General features: G+C 48.4%; 1 protein-coding gene across 3 annotated transcripts in view; it reads left to right on the top strand.

Annotated features, from left to right (window-relative positions):
* LOC140409247 (receptor expression-enhancing protein 1-like) overlaps positions 1-26,133 on the top strand; it is a 142,167-nt gene extending 116,034 nt beyond the window's left edge. For all 3 annotated transcript variants that reach the window (XM_072497577.1, XM_072497575.1, XM_072497578.1), the window contains 2 exons: positions 17,494-17,639; positions 22,179-26,133. In XM_072497577.1, coding sequence (XP_072353678.1) covers positions 17,494-17,639; positions 22,179-22,250 — 218 coding nt within the window. In that variant the 3' untranslated portion in view covers positions 22,251-26,133. The remainder of the gene's footprint in view (positions 1-17,493; positions 17,640-22,178) is intronic.
* Positions 26,134-27,332: the final 1,199 nt, after the last annotated feature.

The following is a 27,332-nucleotide window of genomic DNA, read 5'->3' as shown; positions in this document are numbered from 1 at the left end:
TAATAAAGTGGGACCTCTGCTACTGGACTACTGTGCGTACTGTGAAGTGTAACTTAGCTTTGGGAAAACTGCCAAGAGCTGGCAAAAGCCTATGTCTGATGGCGAAAGAATTAACATTTTTTGCATATATTTTACCAGCTGATGTACAGAGAAGAACTCTCACACTTCACAGCAGGTCAATTTCCATACCAGCCAACTATCATCGAGGGTGGAACTGCTATCTTATCCTTACAGGACAGCTAGGCTGTATTGGCATCTCTCCCCCCCCCCCCTCTCCCCCCCCCCCCCCCCCCCCCCCCCTCCCCTCTCTCGTTCTCTCATGGCAAGAGACTCAGCAATCAGATTCACAAGAGCAGGCCAACCACTGCATTTTGTCAGGGGCCGAAAATAACTCATGACGAAACACCTTCTTAAAAAACACGTACTTTCAGTGAAGTAGAAGTTCTAATTCATGGATAAAAGCTACGTCCTATAATCAGAGAGGGGCTTTTTATAAAGTGATAAGGCTAATGTGCAAACAATGCTGTATATAGTCAGCTGAGTCAACATATAAACATCATGAACCCAGCACATAGCCTGCTTCCCGCTAGCAGCAGAATTTTATGTGGTTTAAATGATTCCGTTTTTTGCAATAGCTCCAGAAACTCACAGCCTTTCCCAGAGTGCTGTACTGTCCCAGGAGGAACCGCTGGTGGTGTTGGCAGAAAGCAATCATTCCCTTTTTTGACAATGTTTGCATCAAATTAAATTGCACCGGATTCCAGGGGAAGTCCAAGCACATTTTAGTTCATAAACTGAAACAAAGGGGAATAATTTGCATTGAATTGCAGCTATTCATGGAGAGTGGAGGAAGCGACTAAATTTAAAAAAAAAAAATTTATTCTCCATTTTCACATTTTCCTTCAAAATTTACACCCCACCCACAAACAGTAAATGGTAACAAATACAAAATCAATCCCCTTAACAATACCAACGATCCCATCCTCCCACCACCCCAAACAACGGCCCACCTGTCAATATATGCATCCAATAAAACAAACCCTCCCACGGTGGCAACAGAAAACAAAGGAGAAAAAGAAAAAGGAGTCCGGGACCACCCATGGTCACCATTGACCTATAGAGTCCACTCCCCCTCCCCCCCTACACTCAACGCCATCCAACCTCTGAAAGAGTACCGTACATGATACCCAAGAGTTGTAACCCCCCCCCCCCCCCCAGTCTCCAACTCCTCCCGTCCACGGCCTCTTGTAAAACTCCTCCCCCCAACCTCGGTTCCTTCCCCCCAACTTTCCACCCCGGCTAGACCACTCGGACCCTGTTCTGCCAGGCTCCGATGGCCGCAGCCCCTCACCCCACCTCACTCCCGTTCAATGGCCGGCTTAAACCGGCCAGCGTGGAGGCCCCCGCCCGGGTCCCTTTCCCCCTTGCCTGGCCCTAGGAAAGCCCAGAAATCCCCTTTTAGCACACAAACCCCGCATATCCACCTACACCCCAAAGAGCCATCATTTAGAGTGAAAATCCCATCGCTTCCCTTGTCCAAATATATGCAACATTGACTCCTTTAGCACATACACCCGCAAAACAAAAAAATAAGAAAATACAGTCAGCCATGAGGTTACATCGGCACATGGTCATTCCTCAATTTCTCAGTTCTGCCAGAGTCCTTCTGCTTTCGCAAACTCCTCCGCTGCTTCCGCCTTTCCAGAATAAAAGTCCCTGAGCTTGTAAGTCACCCTCAGCTTCGCTGGATATACAATGCCGCACCGCACCTTGCTAATGTACAGTGCCCTCTTCACCCGGTTGAAGGCAGCCCGCCTCCTTGCCAGCTCCACCGTAAAGTCCTGGTATCCACGTATACCAGCTCCAGCCCACTGCACCACCCGCTTCTGCTTGGTCCAGCTCAGGACCTTCTCCTTCACACTGTACCTACGGAAGCACAGAGTCACTACCCTTGGCGGCTCACTCGCCATTGGTACAGGCCTCCACGACCGATGAGCCCGATCCAGTTCATATCGGGAGGGATCCTCCCCCTTCCCCAATAGTTTCGCCAGCATCGCGGCAAAATACTCAATCGGCCTCGGTCCTTCAACTCCTTTGGGCAGCCCCACAATCCTCACATTCTGTCGCCTGGATCTGTTTTCCAGGTCTTCCATTTTCCCTCGCAGATCCTTGTTAATGTCCATCACCTTCCACATCTCCTTCCTCATCGAGGCAAGTTGATCACGGTGCTGCAATAATGTCTCCTCCACTTCCTTCAGCGCGTCCCCTTGCTCTCGCACCTCAGCCACTGCGCTCGCCACCACCGTCATCACCGGGGAAATCGTCTCATCCACCAGCACACTCAAAACCTCTCTCATCTCCTTCCTCATTGTCTCCATGTATCTTGTAAACTGCCTTTCGAATTCCGCAGCCACCACCTTAGTTATTTCTTCAGCCGTAAGCAATGCGGCCTCCACTGGTGCTCCAGCCTCTGTTTTCCTTGGTGACCCCGCGGTGACCTTTCCATTCCCCGACGGACCGTCAGCTGTTTTCTTTACGGATGATTTTTTTTGCTTACCCTCGACATTTTTCTTCTTCTTCACTGTGCCTTCACTGTTTCTTCCTGCTTTTGCCGCCTCTGTGGACCCTGGGACCGGGCCTAAAGCCCTGAAAATGCCGTTCCCGAATGGGAGCCCTCCATTGTGCGGCCGCCTCCCGCCCGCCATCAGCGGAAGTCGGAAGCGGCTAAATTAAAAGGATTTGAAAAGATTGACAGTACAGAAGCCAGTAGTGGCTGCATTCATTGATTTCTGTCAAGTCATCAACCCAGTCACTAATATTGCGCACGGCACCTAAAGTAGGAAAACTGTCAGGGTTACTGCTCTTAAACCTCAAAGGGGGCAAGTAGCAACAAGTTTGCGGTTAACTATGCTGCGCCCCGTATAGATGAATACCCTGATGACACTCAGGTGTCTAATTTGGATTGTGTCCGGATTCGGGCCTGTGAGTTGAGATTAACGATGGCCAAAGTGGAGCTAGGAGGAGAATCTTTTTTTTAAATTGAGTTTATGCTGCTGCCTCCAACAGCGCCCCCAAAGGCACCTAGTTTTGGCTCTATGCCTGAAACTGCCAACAGCTGCACAGTTCATGCTGCAATGAGACAGTCACATACGGGAATGGTGCCTGAAACTGGCATTGCACCTTGGATTGCATTGGGAATGAACCTGATGCTGGTTTCAGGTGAGCATCCCGGACCACCCCAGGAGACCCGAACCAAGTTGGCATGCAGCGCTTATCCAACTCAAAATGTGCATGCGAGGGGCAGCACGGCGGCGCATTGGTTAGCACTGCTGCCTCACGGCACCGTGGTCCCAGGTTCAATCCCGGCTCTGGGTGACTGTCCGTGTGGAGTTTGCACATTCTCCCCCTGTCTGCGTGGGTCTCACCCCCACAACACAAAGATGTGCGGGGTAGGTGGATTAGCCCCTTAATTGGAAAAAATGAATTGGGTACACTAAATTTATATATTTTTTAATGTGCATGCGCAACATGTACCGCACTGGAGTCGTCAGTGCCCATATTTTGCCCAATGAACAGTCATATTGTGATCTAGGTTCTAGGCCTCACACTTCAGCCTTATGCAGGAAGGTAGTCTTTATCTTATTTATTTACAACTACTCTTTAACTACGCAAGCATGAGTGAGCTTAATTTAACAACTGTTGTTGTTGTTGACTTAACTGTTGTTAATGTTGACTTAACAACTGCCAGGGATTGAAAATAATTGTGTAGTATTTATTCTGACTGCACTGGCATGTACCTGCAATGTGGATACTAACGGATACTTGAGTTGCTGAAAATGACAGCTCATGATGGCATCTGATTGTATTAATGAATAAAATGAATTTTTTTGGCAAGTTTACTCACACCCCTTCCATGACTCTGTCCGGTCACCGGTGCCCCCGTCCCTGGATCCCGATGGCTGAAATTTAAACAGCAATTTAATGCTGGGAGCAGCTTTAATGACTTTGAGGTGAGACTTCTCCCTCTTTCTCAAGAGCTGACGGCTGTAGCCATCTTGGATGGCCACTTCCAGAATACAAAATGGACATTTGCAAAGATTGCAGGGAAAAATGGACAATGTTAAGAAAGCAAGCAGGCACAGAGCCTGTCTGCACATTGGAGCCACAGCTCCCAGCCAAGACTGAAATTGTAGGCCCATTAGCATATGGATGGCCCATCTCCAGGAACAAAGGAAGATACTTAAATAACCGATCTGGCCCCAGACCTCAAGGCGCCAGTTCCCCAAACCGAAAGCAGAAAACAAAGCAGGCCAACGGCCACCTAGGACACGCCCAGCCATCAGGGCACCCACCCCTTTATTGGTCAAGATCAATACGAGTGATCAAGGTACGGCCCAATTAATTGGGGCCAAGTTCAAGGCCCGCCCAAAAGCGGGCGAAACCCCTCCGGGTATAAGAAGAAGGTCCCAAGAGAGAATCGCTCTCTTGGACTCGGCTCTCACAGCAGAGATACCCGTCCACCAGCTGCACCAGAAGCAAGTAAGTCCAAGGTCAACGCTCGCTACCAGACGGACGACCTTAGCTGTTTCCCCTTCACCACTTCGACCCCAGCAGCCTCAGAACCGAACAACGGCCATTGTTCCTCTGACTGAGTGGGCGCCCAAAGCTAAATATAGGCTTTAGCAGTAGTGATAGTTTAGTCTGTAGCGTTTCGTGCATGAGTAGATATTACTGTGTGTGTAAATAAATAATATTGACTTTGAACTAACTATCTGGTGTAACGACTCTTTGATCAGTATTCGGGTTTGAACCTTGTGGCGGTATCGAAAGATACCTGGCGACTCTAGAGCAAACATAATTAGGATTAAGGAAGGCGACCATATTGACCACCATGTTCAGAGCCAACCAAAGAGAGCAACATTGCATGGTCTCGGGACTCGTGGCTACGGTGGGGGCTGCTACTGGGGTTACTTTGTTCAGTCCCCGGTAATCAATGGTCAGTCGTCATGATCCATCGGGTTTTCTGACGGGCCAAATTGGTGCGTTATTCGTGGAGGCTACTGATCGGAGTACTCCTTGATCAAGCAGACTCTCTATTACTTTGGAGATCCCTCCCTCTGCTTCTTGGGGAAAACCGTACTGCTTTTGGGGTCGGGGGTCGGGACCTGTAATGTTCACTAAGCCAGCTATCTTGCTACAGTCATGCTTGTGCTGTGCAAATGCTGCTTTGTGTTGCTGCGGGACTTCCCTAACTTCTTTATTCTGACTAATGGCTCGGGGGTCGAACCAGAAGTCTCCTACTGCGCTAATTCTGTTTTCATAGTCTCCAACTGTGAGCGTGGCGGGGGCTCGTGCTGCCTTTGCCATTTTCCATTCACATTTATTTACCGGATCAAATGATAGATTGTGGGCGCTCATGAAGTTAATCCCTAAGATGTGTTCGGCTGTCTAGGATAGATCGGCCAGAACTACGGGGTGTTTTGTTTTAATGTTCCCTATCTGGATTGCTACCGGGGCTGTGATGTGTCCCTGTTGTAAATTACTTGTAAAACCACTGAGTGTAATGGTGTCGGTGGTGGGCCACGTGTCTCGCTGAAACATTGTGGAGGAATTGAGTGTGGTGCGGGACCCTCCTGTGTCCCAAAGGAATTCTACGGGGTGTCCCCGGACTGTGCCTGCCACTACCGGTCTACCGGACTTGTCCCAAAGGGTGTGACAGACCCAGGTTGGGGAGCCTGAACACCGTCAGTTGGTGCCGTTCATATGTACATTCTCAGAACGGGTGCTAACACTGTGGATTGGCTTTGCCCTATTCTTATTCAGGGTGCCTGTCTCTTGGTTTCTCTGCTGCTTCTGGGGCGCATTGCACTCTCGTGCATAGTGTCCTAATTGTCCACAATTGTAACACTCCTGGGATTTGGGTTGCTGTGGGCTGTTCCTGCCCTCATTTACCCATGTGGGGTTCTGGTGCGTCCTAACTGGATGCATGTCTGCCTGTTCTTCTTCGGTTTTAACAAATGCGGTTTTGCCTTGGACGGACTGTTCCCAAGGGCGGGACAATCTCTTCAAAACCCATTTCTCATTGTGGGCCACATCTGAGGGGTCGTAATTTGTGCAAGCTCTCTGTCCTGCCTCCTTCGCATGAGAGACTAGGATACGGGTCCATTTGGCCATATTATCTGGGGACAAATGGGCGCGGGCTATCTCTCCAAATACCGCTGTAAAATGAATCCACAAGCATCCAGCAAACGCTGTGGGGTGCTCTGACTTTTTCTGCCTACATTTGTTTAGGCCTTCTACGGGGTCTCCTTTGTTATAGCCGATTGCATCTAGGATCGCTGTGTGCATTTCTTGGAGTGTGCCTCCTCCTACATTCTGTGGGTCGGGAAAGCTTAAAACTGTGAGCTTCACTTGCTCCTTCTCATCCAGGCCGTACATGGTCGCCTGCTGTTTTACTCTTGCGAAGTAATGGCGGGGGTCCGATGTGTGTAGGAATGGTGTAATTTTATCACAATCGTCCTGTAATTGGGTTACGGTTAACGTGGTCGTGTACAGGAAATTTGGGTCTCCTTCTGTTGTGGCCCTGCGCTGTGTGGTTGCAGGGTTCATAGGGGTGTGTTCTGCCTGTGCAGTCGGAGTTTGGGGTGCTTTTCTCTTTTGTGGCTTGTCCTGCGTACATGTGCCATGTACATATCGTGTGGGCAGTCTCATTTAACTCCTGCCAATCGGGGCCGTTTTCCTGGTTTAACTGGGGTCCAAACGTGCTCTGAAACCCATTCTGAATGGAAAGCAGAGATTGTAATTCTGCAATTTGACTCCGGCACTTTGCGTGATCTACCGAGCTCTGCCTTTGTTCCGTCGTGGAAGTGTGGAGTGCTCGTAGGGCTGTTTTTAAATCGCTGGACTGTTCTGTAACTGCTCAACCTGTTGTTCGGTTTCCTGTCTTCCCAAGACTGCGCATTGCGTGTCTTGGTAGGCCTTATCATATTGGGTCTGAAAGCTACTCAAATGGGCGAGACAAGACAGATGTGCCAGCTTGGCATCAGCCACCTCCTTGTCCCTCGCCGCTAATTGCTCTCAAAATTCCCTGTTGTCCTTCTCAAATTTGCTCACATCTCCTTCACTATTTCTGTCTCTCTCCTCAATCTCTCTACGGAGCGTCCTAACGACCTCCTCTGTGCCTTGCAATTGTGCCAAGCAGGACACGATTGCCACCGGCCTGCAAGCTTTCCCTAAGCTCTTCTTATGGATCTCTGTCAGGTTCTCCCATCAAATATACCCTATACTCCTGGGACCTGTTTCGCCATTGGTGCAGAATTCACTCCAAAGGGGCCATCCTTTCCCTTTGAGATATTTTCTGATCTCTTCTTCCCATACGGGACACTGTCCTACTCTACTGGTCGCTGCGACCTCGAATTCCTGGGGGTTCATAAGGCGTTCCATTGCCTTCATTGCCATTTTCTCTATCTCTGGGTTCTCTACTGAATTTGAAACAGGGGGTGATAAAGTGGTGATGTAAACACGGGTACGGCTTACGCTAATTTCCGGCCTACAAAACTCCCAACAGTTTTACGCAACAAAATCTCTCAGGTTTACCTTATATCCCTGTTAGTACGCATGCATTAACACACTTCCGAATCTTGGAGGTTTGATCAGTATTGTTCTTACACTTGTGGTTTTTCTGTTTCCAATTGGATTCTAATTCAAATTTGAGTTCTCACGGAGTGACTAGGGCGCTTCTAGGTCGAGTCCCTTCAGAGGTCGCCAGTAAATGTTGCTCTCTTTGGTTGGCTCTGAATATGGCGGTCAATATGGTCGCCTCCCTTAATCCTAATTATGTTTGCTCTAGAGTCGCCAGGTATCTTTCGATACGGCCACAAGGTTCAAACGCGAATACTGATCAAAGAGTCGATACACCAGTTAGTTAGTTCAGAGTCAATACTATTTATTTACACACACAGTAATATCTACTCATGCACGAAACGCTACAGACTAAACTATCACTACTGCTAAAGTCTATACTGAGCTTCGGGCGCCCACTCAGTCAGAGGAACAATGGCCGTTGTTCGGTTCTGAGGCTGCTGGGGTCGAAGTGGTGAAGGGGAAACAGCTAAGGTCATCCGTCTGGTAGCGAGCGTTGACCGTGGACTTACTTGCTTCTGGTGCAGCTGGTGGACGGGTATCTCTGCTGTGAGAGCCGAGTCCAAGAGAACGATATTCTCTTGGGGCCTTCTTCTTATACCCGAAGGGGGCTTCGCGCGCTTTTGGGCGGGCCTTGAACTTGGCCCCAATTAATTGGGCCGTATCTTGATCACTCGTATTGATCTTGACCAATAAAGGGGTGGGTGCCCTGATGGCTGGGCGTGTCCTAGGTGGCCGTTGGCCTGCTTTGTTTTCTGCTTTCGGTTTGGGGAACTGGCGCCTTGAGGTCTGGGGCCAGATCGGTTATTTAAGCATCTTCCTTTGTTCCCGGAGGTGGGCCATCCATCTGCTAATAGACCTACAGTTTCAGTCTTGTCTGGGAGCTGCGGCTCCAATATGCAGACAGGCTCTGTGCCTGCTTGCTTTCTTAACATTGTCCATTTTTCCCTGCAATCTTTGCAAATGTCCATTTTGTATTCTGGAAGTGGCCATCCCAGATGGCTACACGGCCAACTGGATGGCCGGCAGCTCTGTAGTCCCAACAGTGCCAGCCAGGAGTGGTGTCCGTTTCTGGGACTACAGACAATCGAGGAGCTCGGTAAATCCAGGGTCGGGGGTCTCGGCGAGGTGGGGGAGGGAGAAGGGTTTGATGGGGGCTTGGAGTATGGGGAGGGGGTGGGGGGGGCGGCAACAAGAGACTTGGGGAAGGGTTAAAAGGGAAGGATGACCTTTAGGGGGGCCTCTGAAGGGCCCAGGGGCCCTGTAAAGAGGTTTCCCTACACCACCAACCTCCTTGCCCGACACCAGTATGCTGCCGGACTTAATGATGTGGGCCTCTCACCGCCACACATCAAATTGGCCTCATAAGGACCTCAAAATGCTCACGGGTGGACGGGGACACTTGACACCATCCCTGCCCACATAAAATTTTAGATGGGTCGGGGCAGGTGGGCAGGCGACAGGAAGGGCACCCACTGGATCTTACATTCCCTCCTGCCTTCAAACTCACTGGCTGGGGAGTGTCAAGTCTAGACCAATGACAATGGATGAAGATTTGTTTCTCAAACAATTTAAAACAATCTGGTGATATTTGATGGATAATCTCCTCATTCCTAGTTTGGATTAGGCCCAAAATGTACCCCACTCCAATTTCACATCCAGTATCCCTGCTTCCATTTTATCTAACACACAGGGGAGGCCAAGGTGCAGTGGTATTGTCACAGCACCCTCCCAATTACAACTTTAAACAGTTTTTAAAAAGCAGTTTAAAAATAAACTGCTAGGCCTTGATATTACTGTATGAGAGATGAGATACCCATGGATCAAGGGGATGCCCTTGAACTATTGGAATTCAAGTTATGGTTTTTCACCTTCCATCAGTGGGTAATAATTTGATGTTAAAAAGTTGAAGGAATTATTCATTGCATAGTTCATTTCTGTTGATTTTTGAAGCAACCTTTTGGTGAAAAGTGAGGAATGTTTTGCGTGAAATGTATTATGAAGGCTGCACCTTGTCTCTCCTGACACCTCAGTGAGCAGGACACATTAACCCGTAAGACGTACAGAGCAATGAACGGCGCAGAATCGGCACCCTGGCTTGCGCTGTGGCAGCTGAACTGATCTCAGGCTGGGTGTCATCCAGGGCATTACAATTGACTGTGGCACCTAGAGGGTGATGGACGGGAGTATCATGCTGTTGTCACAACTGAGTGACCCCCACCTGCCTGAAAGAGTTGACACTTGGTTGTCGTGTAACCTGGGCTGAGCAAAGACAAATAAGCCTACTCTCCAGGCTGACATTTGCATAATAATCACATGGCGAAGGCGATCAACCGGGTGAAAGCATACTCTAGCAGGGAGTCAATGCATTCGGGGTGTGGAACGTTTGTTGTAATGTTACCTCATCATGTTACATCTTTGCTTTCTTCTTTCGACTTTTTTTCCATCTCTTCATTCTCCATCAACAATCTGGAACATTTGTGTAAGTTTTATCTGTCTGCGTGATCTGCCTTTAATTATTAAACAAATATAGCGGGCTTTCCCATTTGCTATCCTGAATATATTCCTTCATTAACTGCTGAGTGTTTTTTGCCTGGGTGTTGCTGCTGTGTGGTATTAATACACAGTCATTGTGGTAGCGCTATGCTTATAAAATGCTGAAATACCAATTTAGTTTTAATTCCCTTGCTCATGGGGCACTGAGGCAGGCTATCCAACACAACTAAGGGGCTGGTTTAGCACAGTGGGCTAAACAGCTGGCTTGTTATGCAGAACAAGGCAGCAGCGTGGGTTCAGTTCCCGTACTGGCCTCTCCGAACTATACTCCAGGAAAATGGGAGGAAAATTGTACTAACTGTATAGTCGAGTGTTGGGAAGCATGTTTCCTGGAGTGTTTATGTGCTGTAACTTTTTGGGCAGCACGGTAGCATTGGGGATAGCACAATTGCTTCACAGCTCCAGGGTCCCAGGTTCGATTCCGGCTTGGGTCACTGTCTGTGTGGAGTCTGCACATCCTCCCCGTGTGTGCGTGGGTTTCCTCCGGGTGCTCTGGTTTCCTCCCACAATCCAAAGATGTGTGGGTTAGGTGGATTGGCCATGATAAATTGCCCTTAGTGTCCAAAATTGCCCTCATCTTATGCCATTTGCCTACCATCCTTTTTAAAATGGTGATGCCCCCTTTTTTTTTTAATAAATATTTTTATTCTGCTTTTTCACATTTTCTCTCACATTTACACCCATTAACAATAAACAATAATCAGCAAGATATGTCAATCCCCATCATGACAACGATCCCATCCGCCCACCAACCCCAAACATCAGCCCGCATGTTTACATAAACAAATGACAAGGAATCGGGGATGACCCAGAGTCACCCTTAATCTACACAGCCCCCCTCCCCCCCAACTAATGTTCAATGTTATCCAGATCTTAAAAGTGCAGAATAAATAGTGCCCATGACTTGTAGAACCCCTCCGAGCTTCCCCTCAGTTCGAACTGAACCTTCTCAAGGGTCAAGTATTCCAACAGGTCCCCCCGCCACGCCAGGGCTCAGGGTGGAGAGGCTGCTCTCCATCCCAGCAGGATCCGCCTTCGGGCGATCAACGAGGTGAAGGCTATGATATCTGCCTCCGCTCCCGTTTCCAACCCTGGCTGGTCCGACACCCTGAATATGGCCTCCTGGGGACCCGTGTCCAGTTTCACACGCACCACCTTGGAAATTACCCGAAACACTTCCTTCCAGTACTCTCCTAGCTTTGGACAGGACCAAAACATATGAACGTGATTCCCCCCCCCCCCCCCCCCCTCTACTCCTTCAAAAAATCGGCTCATCCTCGCCCTCGTGAGGTGCGCTCTATATACCACCTTCAGCTGTATCAGCCCCAACCTCGCACATGAGGTGGAGGCATTCACTCTCCGGAGCACCTCACACCGACCCCCTCCTCTATAACCTCTCCCAGCTCTTCCTCCCACTTTGCTTTGATCCCTTCCAGTGGTGCATTATCCTCTTCCAGAATAGCTCCGTACACCGCTGACACTGCCCCCTACTCCAGTGCCCTTGCCGTCAACACCTCCTCCAGCAATGTGGAGGCCGATTCCTCTGGGATGCTCTGTATCTCCTTCCTGGCAAAATCCCGAACCTGCATGTACCTAAACACTTCTCCCTGCTCTAGCCCATACTTCGCATCCAGCTCCCTCAATCCTGCAAACCGACCCCAAAGAAACAAATGTTTTAGTGTCTTGATCCCCTTCTCTTCCCATTTCCGAAAACTTCCATCCCACCTCCCTGGCTCAAATCTGTGGTTCCCCCGAATCGGCATTTCCCTTGACCCTAAACCCAACCCGAAGTGTTGGAGAAACTGCCTCCAGATTTTCAATGAAGCTATTATTACCGCACTCCCTGAATATTTCCCCGGAGCTATCGGGAGCGGCGCTGTTGCAAGTGCCTTCAGCCCCGACCCCCTGCACAAACTCTCCTCCATTCTGACCCACTGAGAATCAACCCCTCTGACCCAGCTCCGCACTTTCTCCACGTTCGCCGCCCAGTAGTAGTACAACAGGTTCGGGAGACCAAACCCCCTGCCTGCCTTCCCCTCTGTAGCAGCACGTTTCTCACTCTGGCCACCTTCCCTCCCCATATGAATGAGGTAATCCTTCCCTCAATCTCCCTGAAAAAAGACTTTGGCAGGAAAATCGGTAGGCATTGAAAAATAAACAGGAATGTGTTTAACAACACATTCATTTTAACCGCCTGTACCCGACCTGCCAGTAGGGGAGAGTTGATGGCATAGCAATATTGTCACAGGACTAGTAATCCAGAGAACAAGAGTGGTGCTCTGGGGACCAGGATTCGAATCCCACCACAGCAGATGGTGAAGTAGAATTCAATGAGAATCTGTAATTAGAAGTCTAATGGCGACCATATTTTGCCAGAGAGTGGTGGGTCTGTGGAATTCATTGCCACAGAGGGCGGTGGAGGCCGGGACGTTGAGTGTCTCTAAGACAGAAGTTGATAAATTCTTGATTTCTCGAGGAATTAAGGGCTATGGAGAGAGAGCGGGTAAATGGAGATGAAATCAGCCATGATTGAATGGTGGAGTGGACTTGATGGGCCGAATGGCCTTACTTCCGCTCCTATGTCTTATGGTCTTATGGACAGAGGAAGGCCATCCCACCTTGCCAGATCGGCTTTCACTCTCCCCACCAAACTAGTGATGTTGTACCTGCTCCCCCACTCCCGGGCAACCTACACCCCCAGATACCTAAAATGAGTCCCTGCTCTACGGAATGGCAGCCCCCCCACCCCTGCCCCCACCCCAGGCCGAGACACCACAAAGTACTCACTCTTGTCCAGGTTCAACTTGTACCCCGAGAAAGACCCAAATACCCGCAGTAGCTCCAATATTCCTCCTATCGACGCACTCGGTTCCGACACATACAGCAGCAAGCCGTCGGCATATAAGGACACCCTATGCTCTATCCCCCCCCGCACTATTCATTTCCATGCTCCCGAACTTCTCAATGCGATGGCCAACGGCTCAATTGCAAGTGCAAACAGCAGGGGGGGACATAGGACATCCCTGTCTCGTCCCACGGTGGAGAGAAAAGTATCTCAAACTGATATTATCTGTGCGGACACTCGTCTTCGGTTCCTTATATAATAGCTTTACCCAGTTCACAAACCTTGGTCCAATCCCAAACCGCTCCAGCACTGCCATCAGGTACCCCCATTCTACCCGATCAAACACCTTCTCGGCGTCCAATGCCACAACTACCTCTGTTTCCTTTCTTTCCGCCGGTGCCATAACAATGTTCAAAACCCTCCTAATGTTCGAAAACAGCTTCCTCCCTTTCACGAACCCCATCTGATCCTCCCCTATTACCTTCGGAAGGCACTCCTCCAGCCTACCCGCCAGTACCTTCGCCAACACTTTTACGTCCACATTCAGAAGTGATATGGGCCGATACGACCCACACTCCGTCGGATCCTTATCTTTTTTTAGCAACAGGGTTATCGATGCCTGCCCCAAGGTTTGCGGCAACACCCCCTTCCCTATCACCTCCTCAAACATCCCCACCATCAGGGGTGCCAACCTATCCTTAAATTTTTTATAATATTCCACCGGAAACCCATCCGGCCCTGCCACCTTCCCCGACTGCATCCTCCCAATCGCATCCTTCATCTCCTGCTCCACTATTGCTCCTTCTAATGTAGCCCTGTCCCCCTCCCCTAGCCTCGGGTACTCCAACCCATCTAGAAATTCCTGCATCTCACGGTCTCCCCCGGGTGGCTCTGACTTGTACAACCTCTCATAAAACTCCTCAAAAACCTTGTTAATCAGCACTGGAGCCACCACCAACTTCCCTGCCCTATCCTTCACCTGAAGAATTTCCCTTGCCGCTGCCTCCGGAGCTGAACTGCTAACATACGCCCGCCTTATCTCCATGTTCATAAACTGCACCCCTTGCTCGTCTCAGTTGGCGCACCGCCTTCCTGGTGGACAGTCGGTCGAAGCTCGCCTGTAGTTCCTTCCTCTTTTCCAGCTTCGCCGGGTCCCCATTCCCTGCATACCTCCTATCTACCTCCAACATCTCATCTATTACTCTGCCGCTCCAACCTCTCCTCTTTATCCACCCTGGCCTTAAACAAAATTACCTCACCTCTCACCACCGCCTTTAGACACCTCACCCGTACAATTGAAACCTACATATTCCTTAATTACCTTTTCAATTTTCTCACAGAACACTTGGTTCCCCAAAAGCCCCACATCCAGTTTCCACCCCGGTCTCTGCGCTGCCCCCTTCTCCAGCACCAAATCCACCCAATGTGGAGCGTGATCTGACACTGCAATTGCAGAGTATTCCGACCCCTTGACTCCAGCCAGCAAAGCCTTCCCCACCACAAAAAAGTCGATCCGCGAGTATATCTTATGGACCGCTGAGAAAAACGAATACTCCCGTTCCTTTGGGTGCAGGAACCTCCAAGGGTCCACCCCTCCCATTTCCACCGTTAGCCCAGCCAGCGCCTTCACCCCCCCTGATGGGACCAGCGAGAGCTGCCGTGATCTGTCCAACCTTGGCTCCTGCACCAAGTTCCAGTCCCCCCCCACAATCAGCTCATGCGTGTCCAAGTCGGGAATAGCCCCAAACACCTTCCTCGCGAATCCCACATCTTCCCAATTGGGACCGTATACATTTAACAGCGCCACTAATCTCCTCTCCAGTGCCCCTGTCACAATCACATATCTACCCCCCTGATCTGCCACCATCTTCTCCATCTGGAAGCGTACCCTTTTGCTGACCAGCACCGCTACCCCTCGAGCCCTTCCATCAAATCCGGAGTGAAACACTTGGCTAACCCAGCCCTTTTCAAGTCTCACCTAGTCCTTAACCCTCAAGTGAGTCTCCTGCAGCATTGCTACATTGGCTTTCAAACTTTTAAGATGTGCAAGCACCCTTGACCTCTTGACCGGACCTCCTAGCCCTCTCACGTTCCACGTGATTATCCTTACTGGGGGTCTCTCACCCCCCCCCCCCCTCCACCTTTCTTATCCACCATCACCATACCACCGAGCCCTGCCCCATAAGCCTGACCCGCCCCTGTCCATTGTTAACATCGAACCCCTTCCCCCCCTCCCAAGAACCCCCCCTACAAAAACATCCCCCAACATCCATCCCTCCACCCCCTCTCGCTCGCCCCGTAGACCCATCGAAGCCCGCTATCCAGGCTCCAACGCCCGCAGTCCTCCTCTCACCCCACCCCCGTCCACCAACCGACTCCAGCCAGCCAGCGCGGCCCCCCCCCCCCCCCGCCCGCCAAGAACTCTCGACCCCTTCCACCCAGTCCCAGAGAACGAAACACCAAAACAAACCCAACAATCCAACCCCGACAATTCACTAACATAACATTGAACTCTGTAACAATGCAAAGAGAAGTAAATTTCAATACAAATCAGTAAAAAGAAAGTTGTAACATTTGTACATTTTCTAGCCGCTCAAACACAGTCCACAGTCTCTCTTCCAGTTCCGCTCTTCACGTCTGTCCCAAGCCTTCTGCCCTCACGAACGCCTCAGCTGTCTCAAAATAAAAGTCTTTGGCGTTATATGTTACTCTCAACTTCGCTGGGTACACCACACCAAATCGCACCCCCTTCTTGTACAAAGCCGCCTTCACTCGCCCAAATGCCGCTCGTCTTTTTGCCAACTCCACCGTCAAGTCCAGGTAGATCCGAACCGCAGTATCATCCCACAGCACCTCACGCTCCTGCTTCACCCAGCTTAATACCTTCTCCTTCATGCAAAACGTATGGAAGCAGATAATTACTGCCCTTGGCGGCTCGTTCACTTTGGGCTTCGGCCTTAATGACCGATGAGCTCGGTCTAGCTCGTCCAGGCTGGGGCTGTCACCCTCCCCCACCAGCTCCGCCAACCTCCCAGCGAAGTATTGCGTTGGCCTTGGGCCCTCTGTCCCCTCGGGCAAGCCCACAACTCTCAAATTGTGCCGCCCTGAGCGGTCCCCCAAGTCTTCCAGCTTTGCTCGGGGAGTCCTCTGTTAACCTCCACCACCCTCCGCAGCCCGTCCCCCCAACCCTAACCGAGGTGACCTAGTTGCTGTGTCGTGTCACGGCCTCCTCCACCTCGCCCCGCTCTCCCACCTCGGCCGATACCCCCACCACCTCCACCCTCATGGTGGTGCCACTTTTAATTTGCTCAGTCAAGCTGCAAGATAATGTATAATCGTCCCTCCAGGTGTGTTAGTTCATACAGAAGACCATCTAGCTGTAGCGCAGGTTTAAAGTCGAAGAATATTTTGTTAGAACCGCAGAATTCCTACAGTGCAGAAGGAGACCATTTGGCTCATTGGGTCTGCACTGACCCTCTGAAAGGGTACCCTACCTAGGCCCACTCCCCCGCCCTATTCCCGTAACCCCACCTAAGCTGCACATCTTTGGACACTAAGGGGCAATTTAGCATGGCTCATCCTCCTAACCCGTACATCTTTGGACCATGGGAGGAAACTGGAGCACCCGGTGGAAACCCACACAGACACGGGAAGAACGTGCCGACTCCACACAGACAGTCACGAAGGGCTGGAATTGAACCCAGCTCCCTGGCACTGTGAGGCAGCAGTGCTAACCACGGTGCCATCGGGCCCTGGTGTAAAAGTAGCAGAGAGCGGATACAACCAGAAGGTGAGAGAGAGATTCAGGGTGCAGAGGGAGTTTACTCAAATGAAAGCACAGATAAGGACATCAATTTTGTGGAGAGACTGGAGAAGAAATTGGAAAAGATTTTATAGGAGATTTAATTGGGATGCTCAAATTGGCATCAACATCATGGGCCAAATGGTCTCCTGTGCTATAAGAGTGGTTATGCATTTAAACATTATTAACATTTCATTTACCCGTACATATTGTTCATGACACAGAAACAGGCCATTCGGCCGAATTGACCTACGCCAGTGTTAATGCTCTACAGGAACCTACACCCACATTACCTCATCTCCTTCTATCACTTTTTGATTCATCAATTTCTTTAAATTGTTCTTGGGATGTGGGTATCACCGACGTTTGCCCTTATATTTCTACGTTAAATCTAACAATTGTCACGTCACAACAATTAACCAATTTTAGAATTTTTGTCCCCACTACCTTACAAGGAATGGCACTCCAGAGATTGGTCAGCTTTCATGGGTAGAGCTTGCAACGTTTGTGTTCTCACCCTACCACTAACGAGGCATGCTTGGCTTTTGGTATTAGTGGCATATCCGTTATTAAACCAATGAATATTTTATTTGTTTTACTTTTGCATTACTTTTCTTCACCTCTTAGCTTATTAACTGGACACTGACAGGTGATGAAGTAAATATTGATCAGGGTCCAAGGTCAGATGAAGAGCTGTATAAGACTCGAGCAGTAGAGGACTTTGATGATGAGATGGCAGGAACCGTGCTCAAACGTCCCCACAAATTACTTAGAAAAAAGATGCAACGCCCCGAGGTATGACACTGGACCTGCTACATGTGGAGTTGTCTCTTGAGTGAGTTAGAGATGTGAACTTCCGATGCACCATCGTAAGGGTCCCATACTGGGACAGATTTGTCTTTTGATTTTAGAATCATTCCTCCACAACAAATTAGCTTTCCCTCCATCCGCTGAATTGGATATTCTGCATTTCTGTGAACGATCTGCTGACAGGTTGTGCACTAATAGCACCCCACGATTTGATGATTAAATATCAAGCGGGCCATATTGTCACTCTTTGCAAAGGTTTTCTCTGTCAACCATCCACCTATTGCATTCAATAAGAACATGGGGCGGGATTCTCCGACTCCCCGCCGGGTCAGAGAATCGCCGGGGGCTGGCGTGAACCCTGCCCCTGCCAGTTGCCGAATTCTCCAGCACCGGATATTCGGCAGGGGTGGGAATCACGCCGCGCCGGTTGTCGCCCCCCCCCCCCCCCGGCGATTCTCCGGCCTGCGATGGGCCGAAGTCCCGCTGCTGGAATGCCTGTCCCGCCGGCGAGAATCAAACCACCGGCGGGACAAGGTGGCGCGGGCGGGCTCCGGGGTCCTGGGGGGGGGGGTGCGCGGGGCGATCTGGCCCCATGGTGGCCTGGCCCGCGATCGGGACCCACCGATCGGCTGGCGGGCCTGTGCCGTGGGGGCACTCTTTTCCTTCCGCCTTTGCCATGGTCTCTACTATGGCGGAAGCGGAAGAGACCCCTTCCACTGCGCATGCGCGGGGATGCCGTGAGCGGCCGCTGGCACTCCCGCGCATGCGCCGCCCGGCAAAGTCATTTCCGCGCCAGCCGGCAGGGCACCAAAGGCCTTTCCCACCAGCTGGCGGCGCAGAAATCAGTCTGGCGCAGGCCTAGCCCCTCAAGGTGAGGGCTCGGCCCCTCAAGATGCGGAGACTTCCGCACCTTTGGGGCGGCGCGATGCCGGACTGATTCGTGCCGTTTTTGGTGCCGATCGGCGGACCTCGCGCCGATATCGGAGAATCCCGCCCATGGTTCTTGTGTTACTTGTTGAGGCACGCATCCAAAGCCCCCCCTCCCCCCAGGCAGGCAGGCACCTCTTCAGCTACATAGGAGCCTGAATTTATCCCACCCTAGGGATACGGGGTAAAGGCAAGGGATTGGTACTAAGCCATGATGCTCGTTTGACGAGCCTATGCAGACACGATGGGCCAGATGGTCGCCTTCTCTGTAACAATTCTGTGATTCTGCAAATGTCTGGTCAATCAAGGTCCATCTCTGAAGTGATTTAGCGGATATCTTTTTCTTGTGCCAAGCTGCTTTTTCGCACTAATTCAGCGTTATGTAGTAAACTGACCTCTGCTAAAGGTAGAAACAAAGCCTTGACCTGAAGGCGATGTATTTCATAGTCAGGATGGTGAGTGGCCTGATGGGGAACCTCTAAGTGGTGGTGTTCCCAGATATCTGCTGCTCTTGTCCTTCTAGATGGTAGTGGTCGTGGGTTTGGAAGGTGCTGCTGAAGGAACCTTGGTGATGTCCTGCAGTGCATCTTGTAGATGGTACACACGCTGCCACTAATTGTTGGTGGAGGGTTTGAATGTTTGTGGAAGGGGAGCAATCAAGCAGCTGCTTTGTCCTGGATGGTGTTGAGCTTCTTGAGTCTTGTTGGAGCTGCACTCATCCAGGCAAGTCGCAAGTATTCCATTACGCTTCTGACTTGAGCCTTGAGATGGTGATGGACAGGCTTTGGGGAGTCAGAAGATGAGTTACACGCCATAGGATTCTTACCTTTTGACCTGCTCATGTAGGCACAGTATTTATTTGACTAGTTCAATTCAGTTTCTGGTCAATGGTAAGCTTCAAGTTGTTGATAGTGGGGAATTCAGTGATTGCAAAGCTATTGAATGTCATGGGGCGATGGTTAGATCCTCTCTTGTTGGAGATGATCATTGCTTGGCACTTGTGTGGTGAAAATGTTACATGCCACATGACAGTTAAGCCTAGATATTGTCCAGATCTTGCTGCATTTGGACATGGATTTCTTCATTATCTGAGGAGTCGCGAATGATGCTGAACATTATGCAGTCATCAGTGAACATCCCCACTTCTGACCTAATGATGGATTCCCCCATTAGAGGAACCAACCTCTGAGCATTATCCTGTCAAGCCCCCCAAGAACCTCATATGTTTCAATAACATCACTTCTATTTCTTCGAAACTCCAATGAGTTTAGGCCCAACCTTTTTTCATAAGACAAACCCCTTCACCCCAGGAATCAGCTGAATGAACCTTCCCTGCTTCCAATACAACTAGTAGTAGAGGCGGATACAATTTTGTCTTTTAAAAAGCATTTAGATGGGCGGCACGGTGGCTAGCACTGCTGTCTCACGGCGTTGAGGACCCAGGTTCGATCCCGGCCCCGGGTCACTGTCCGTGTGGAGTTTGCACATTTTCCCCGTCTCTGTGTGGGTTTCACCCCCACAATCTAAAGATGTGCAGGGTAGGTGGATTGGCCACGCTAAATTGCCCCTTAATTGGAAAATAAATAATTGGGGACTCTGTAATTGGGTAGTGGTGTCCCGGGACTGAGATGATTGACCTCCAACAACACAACCACCTTCTATTCTTTGTGCTAGGTGTGACTTCATCAGCAGAGAGTTTCCTCCTGATTCCCATTGACTCCAGTTTTGCTGGGGCCCCTTGATACCACACTCAGTCAGTGCTGTTTTGATGTCACAGGCAATTACTCTCACCTCACCACTTGAGTTCAGCTCTTTTGACCATGTTTGGATCAAGGCTGTCGTGAGGTCAGGAACTGAGTCCCCCGGCTGAAACCCAAGCTGGGCGTCTATGATGAGGTCATTGCGGTGTACGTGCACCTTGATAGCACTCTCGGAGACACCGTCCATCACTTTGCTGATAATTGAGAGTGGACCAATGGGGCAGTAAATGGCCAGACTGGATTTGTCCTGCTTTTTGTGGACAGGACAGTTTCCACATTGCCAAGAAGATGCCAGTGTTGTAGCTGTACTGGAACAGCCTGGCTTTGGGGGCAGCTAGTTCAGGAGCACAAGTCTTCAATACTTTTGCCACAATGTTGCTCGGGCTCATGATCTTTGCAGCATCCAACGCCTGCAGCCATTTCCTGATATCACGCGGAGTGAACTGAGTGGCTGAAATCTATCTTGAGAGTTATGAAATATCTCCTTAAACTTTGGCTACTGTGCCTCTACCGTATTACCTTTATACCTATTGTCACATTCTACTTTCATTAACTCTGTCTTTATACCCATGTCATTGCCTTTATTTAAGTTTGAGACACAAGTTTCAGACTCACGTGAGGCTAAGTAACATGGCTGCTGAGTTCATTTTGGAATTTACCAGACGGCAGATGAACAAAATCAGTCGCCCCAGGGGAGAGGGTGGGGCAATGATGCCTCCTTTACTTCCACTCCTCCCTCTCCTCTTCCCCCACCCCACTGCTTTCCTCTTTCAGAATGACAGCCTGGCAGCTGTGTCCACGTGTTATTTTTAACGTCCCCAGCCTGACTCCCCTACCCACATCAGTAACGCTGATTTCTCCCAGTGAGGTTGCCCGCCTCTCTGGCTCCGATTGACTCTCCCAGCTGTGGAACCCATCCGTCATCCTAAATTGGACGCCTACTTAAACAGCTGCCTCCTGGGAAATCTCTCTCTGGATTGCACGGTGGACATTTTTGGGTTCCGTTTCATCCTGACGGCGGTGCGTGGGGGTACCTCATCCGAGTGACCAAACGTGAGTTCGGAGGATGTGTGTCGGAAGACGGTGATGCGACCATCAATTCACACAAGACGATTAGTAGAAGTGAACAGTGGTTTTAATAAGCTAGATCTGTGCCTGCCTGCGACTGCTCTGTACTGAGTGCCGCCTACAGGCTGCAGATCTATATACCTCCCCCGAGGGGGAGGAGCCATAGGCGGAGTCCACAAGAGCATCAACATAATACAATACACTACAGTGGTGAATTGTAGCAGCAGTACGTTCACCATAGACGGTTCAACTGATGCCGGGGTGGGGGGGGGTGACCTTGTCTGAGCCCAGTCTCTGCTTAACCGCTGTCCACGTGTGGATGGTGATCAAGAGAATGAGCTTCGCCTTGTTTTCAAAGTCTGACCCAATTGCAGCATGCCAGCTGAGACCAGCAAACATCAGCACAGACTGCGGATGAAACCTCAACACTTCTGATAACTCAGCCGTACATCAGCTTTGCTCACTAATTCAGGAACAGAGCAGCTGTTTATGTGCTAAAAGGTTCGGTGGCTGATTTACACAGCGATTGGTTAGCATCTGGAATGCAGTCCCTGAGAGTGTGGCGGAGGCAGATTGAATTGTGTCTTACAAAAGGGAATTGTATAAGCAGCTGAAGGGAAACAAAATGTGCAGGGCTAGGGGGCGAGAGAGCGGGATAGTAGGTCTGGCTTAGTTGCTCCTGCACAGTCAGCGCAGCCATGGCATGCCAAATGGCCTCCTTCTGTACTGTAAACACCCCGTGATTCTCTACATATGTTTCTTTTTACAGGTAGAGACAAGACACCCTAAACCACCTCCCAGAAAGAGAAGCACCACAACCTGTAACAGTGAATCCATGTGATGCTGAGGAGCCACTGGACTACAATCACCCGGATCCGACCTCCTGTTTTACTGTCCTGCCTTTACGAGCCAAGCACCATGTGACACACTGGGAACCGCTAAGAAACCACCGGCCGGGAAGTGCTTCACGATTTCTACAGATGCCTCTAGCTAGCGGCTACCTATAAGTATAATCTGCAGCAAAACATGTTTTCTTTTCTTTGTTTGCTTTACAGCGACTGTGGTGAAACTAAATTCAGAGTGATGCTGAAATAATCAACATGTTTGTAAATCTTCACTTTTGTGAAAGAACATTCCAGCACGCCGTAGTACTCGACCATCAGAATTAGTTCCTTTGCTTCGGAACAATCTAGAAAAAGAAGTTCAAAACTTTGAAAATCATTTATGTAGAGTGGGATATCCGCCCTGCTATATGCAGTCATATATCCATTATACTATACACAAGTCTATCTGTCAGTATATAGGCATGTGCACTATTTTGTTCACAGATACGTCTATTACACTGCAGACTGGCATGTGTTATGCTGCGCAGAAGTGTATTTGATGTACTGTACATGTTTATATACATTGCACTGTTCACAGGCATATATAATGAATTGTGCATGGTATACCTGACATATTGTGTGCAGTATATCTGTTGCATTGTACACCGGTATCTCTTGTGCTGTATACAGGTAGATCTGCTGTATTGTATGTACACAGGTATATCTGTTGTATTTGTAGTTTGATGTGTTTGTTGTATAAGTCGAAACTCACAAGCACACTGTGCGCAAAGTTAAGATGGTAAAACTGACAAGGCTATCAGGATTATTTTTCTTTTGACGAAGAGAAACATTCTGTGACTCTCGCACTGTTGACAACCTCAGAAGAGGCTTTAATTTTGCACCAAAACACACAGCTTTTATATTTACTCATGGAACAGTGGGATTTAACAAATGTTCTACAATCCCCTGTTCACTGCTGTGGAATTTTCAGCACAACAGAGTCCATTCAGGATCCAAAGGGGTTGACCTCCTCCCCGTGCTCCAAATAGTGTTTAGCATTTGCAGCATTTATCAAGTAGCGGGCAGGATTCATCGTCCATTAAGAGGGTTATGTGCTCAAACACTGGTTTTATTTTGAGTTGGAAAAGAAGCAGTGAATTAAGAATTATAATAATGTAGGAACATAAGAGTAGCCCATTCAATCCCTTGGGCCAGTTCTATTATTCAGTTAGACCATGACTGATCTGCACCTCAATCCCGTCTACCTACCAATGCTCCCATCTCTCCATCACAGTTTGAAACTTAATGTACTCCTTCCTTTGAAAACCAAGAGCTGATAGTGCTCGTGATGAAGCTGTCAGTCGAGTTGAAGGAGTCGAGTGGAGACATCAATGCACAAACAATAAATTCATGGAATAATGCAGGCCTATATATTATTTTTTCGGGTGTCAAATTTCTCATATTTTTACAGTCTTACTTTCAAATCATTAATAGCAACCACAGCAGAAGTTCCTGCTTGTCTCAAATGGTGAAAATAATTGCGTGTGATTACAGGAATATTGGTGAGTCAAATGTGACCGTCCCACCGTAACCACGTCTGCGTAATGGGACTTTTCTCTGTAAAACCTCATGATGTTATAATATCATAAGAGCCCCTGTGAATAGTATCAAGTAGTGTCAACTGTGGTCTCAAAAGGATATGTTGATAGGAACTAAGAAATAAATATTACAATTACATGCTAAAAATTGCATCAAACACAATTATGTACAAATATCCATCATCTCCATATTAAACAGCTTAGGAGGGCTTCTGTAAAAATAGCAGACAGGAGAATTTGATACACGTACGACAAATGTTCCTTCCACTAACATCATAAAGCATATACCATTTAGCATGAAATAGGTAATTGTGGAAACTTCTTGACTACTTAAGAAAATGCATTTTTTTCTATCTTCGGAATTTCTCTCCCCCCCTCTGTGCTATGTAATATTCTCTGAGCATGGCTGAGGGGCAGTGTTCAGCTGTGGCTCAGGTGGTGTCACTCGCCTCTAGGTCAGAAGGTTCTGGGTTCACATATTTCACCAGGGGCGTGAGCACAAAATTTAGGCTTGTGCTCCAATGGTGTACTGAGGGAGTGCTGCATTGTTGGAGTTGCTGTCTTTTGGATAAGGCATTAAACAGAGGCCCAGAGCAGGAGTTTATGGGGCAGTTGGCTTTTGCACTTTCAGTATTTCTAGTGATTACACATCTGAAATAGTTAATTTGCTGTAAAGTGCTTTGGACCTTGAAAGATATATGGATTCTGTTCTCTGGCCTTTGCTGGCAATTCTGCAACTTCACAGAAAGTTTCTGGATTAATCCATGCTCTGTGACGGTTCTCACCGCAGCTTAGCTGACAACTAGAACGCACTTTTGGGGGCAGGCCGTGGCTGAGAGGACTGATGGGTTATCATATCATGCTGCAGGGCAGCAGTTCTTCAGTGCAAACCCTCTACAGGCCATCCATACTGCAAATTCCTGAGGCTGGGGATGTTGGTGCAAGTCTTAGGGACTAACAAAATTCAGTGAGTGATCCACAAGTTACTTTTTTGGTTTATTTTTGTGCAGACTGTCGTCCAGATGATTGAATCTAGAAGGACCACATGCCTATGAATTTGTGTGTGGCAGAAGAAAGTATATTTGAGAGTACATTTACAGTCATGGAATGCCTGAGGCATGCATTAAACTGTAGCAGGCATACAGTATAGAGGATGCGTTTAGTTGATAGATCATCCGTTTAGTATGTAGACTTTAATTTAACTAGTTTGCTTTCTTGTGATTAATCGTGTGTACTCCATCTAGTACTCCCATTAGCTTGTCACTTCAGCAACTCATTTATTTAGCTTTTGGACAGGCTGATGTCTTCAGATGTTAAACCGACACCCCTTCTGTCCTCTCAGCTGGATGTAAAGGTTCCCATGGCATGGTTTAGAAATAGAGCAGGATAGTTAACCCTGGTGTCCTGGTCAATGTTTATCCTTCAATCAACACCTGAAAACAAATGATCTGGTCTTTATCACATTGATGTTTGTGGGATCTTGCTATGCACAAATTGGCTGCCTCATTTCATACCGTGAGCACACTTCAAAAAAGTACTTGATTGGTTGTAAAGTTCTTATGGAAATGCGAAGGGTGTGAAGGGCACCATGAAAAGGCAAGACTTTCTTTGTTTCCCTTTCCAAATTGGTAAACGCTTCAAGTCTCTTAGAACCGTGTCACTCTTCACCCTGTACTGAGCATAAGTTACTCTTTACCGATTATTAATTTTTTTCTTACCTACAAACATCAAGAGTATTTTTCTCCATTGTTGAACAGTGTGATTGGTAGGCCAAATATACTAAAAGCTAACCATAAGATGTGCATGAGTTTTCACATTGCTGTTTATTTTCTAGTTGGGAAACTAGGGTGAAGAGCGGAGACCAAGGTTGAAAGGAACAGGAGAAATTAGGTGAATCATAAAGATGCAGTTTGATGGCTCCAAGTTTGGGTTTTCGGCAGTGTACTTGTCAAATGGCTTTGTAAATATACTGAAGTGCTGCTAACCCCCTTTGCGTTCAGTAAACCGTTGCAATTAATGCTGCCTGTGTGACAGAACAGCTTTGTGCCATTGAGGGCAATATTACTTAAATACTACGAAAGAAGCAATACTGCGACATAGGTCCAGGTGATGGGCTGGGGGTGAGGGCTCTTGATATCTAACCCAATATCGGGACTCTCGTAATAACTAACTTAATATTTTTCCTTTCTGAAATGTTTAAATTAGGGTTTCCTTCTCTGTAACTTTCCACCCAATCTCATGGGAAGTGACTGTTCTGTTCCTCCTTTGTAAATGTGATCTTAAACTGTGAATATGAACACAAGTGATAGAATTCTTACCTGTTTCTATTGGGCTAATTTAATGGTTCCTAATATGAGGGCTCTCTGCCCTCACCAGCCCTGTGATTTAATTGTGCTCTGATTAGCACAGAAGGAGAAAACCCTGGAAAACTGCATGCATGCATGCAAGTAGTTAGGTTTTGAAGGTAAAATGTGAAGAACGAACATGTATTTTAGCTAGATATGTCATAAAATCTCATCTTTCATAAAGGCCATTTCACACTGAGGCAATCACAAAGTGTCGTACCGATCTTCTCCAAGGGTGGAATCCTGCCTGAATGAACTAACTTGAGTTTACTTGGTTTTAATATACACAGTAGAATGATATTCCTAATATGACTTGGGGCCTCTTCGGGCCTAACTTCCCTTTTCCCAGTAGACCGGAGCCCTCAGCACACATGCTAAGGCCTCAATTCCTCAGCGTCCCAAATGCTAATGGTATGCCAGAACAGAGAGGCCTGGGGATCGAAGTAAATTCATCCTCTGACCTCATCAGTATTATGAACTCTCATCATCAAAGCTTTGAAAAAACTCTTATGAAGTGCACAGGGAAGATCTGGAAAGAGTTGACAGCTCCAAAGTAAATCAAACAAATGAACAGTCATAAAGAGTCAAAATGGCCTCCTGCTTTTAAATTTGTAAGCTTCATTTTAGGTGGAATAGGATCAAACTAGTCAGTGTTATTTAAATCATAGTTTCAAAAAGATAGCATATGCGTTTGCATCCTCCCATCTGCAACAGATGATGGACACCAACAAACCATCCATTTAGGTGGGGTGCCTTCATTTGGTGCACCACTGTTGATGCCAAATGAAGGCACCCCACCTAAATGGATGGTTTGTTGGTGTCCATCATCTGTTGCAGATGAGAGGTTGCAAACCACATTTAAATTATAGTTTCAAAAAGATAGCATAACACTGACTAGTTTGATTCTATTTCACCTAAAATGAAGCTTACAAATTTAAAAACAGGAGGCCATTGTGACTCTTTATGACTTGAAGGCCAATTCCTAAGAGGCAGGTTATGCAGCAAGCGTCACACATGAAGCTGCCTCCTATTGTAGATTGCTTTTGGCATTGGCACTTGTTGCCAAGCTGCTGGACCCATTGGTCATCATGATAGTGCATGCTAGTTCACAGCAAGTGTTGCCATTTTCCTCCTTCACCAGCTAGTCACCCCAAGG

Source organism: Scyliorhinus torazame, chromosome 3 (genome assembly GCF_047496885.1).
Source record: "Scyliorhinus torazame isolate Kashiwa2021f chromosome 3, sScyTor2.1, whole genome shotgun sequence".
NCBI classification, from domain to species: domain Eukaryota; kingdom Metazoa; phylum Chordata; class Chondrichthyes; order Carcharhiniformes; family Scyliorhinidae; genus Scyliorhinus; species Scyliorhinus torazame.
The sequence above is the reverse complement of the archived record's forward strand: the minus strand, read 5'-3'. Positions and strand labels throughout refer to the sequence as shown.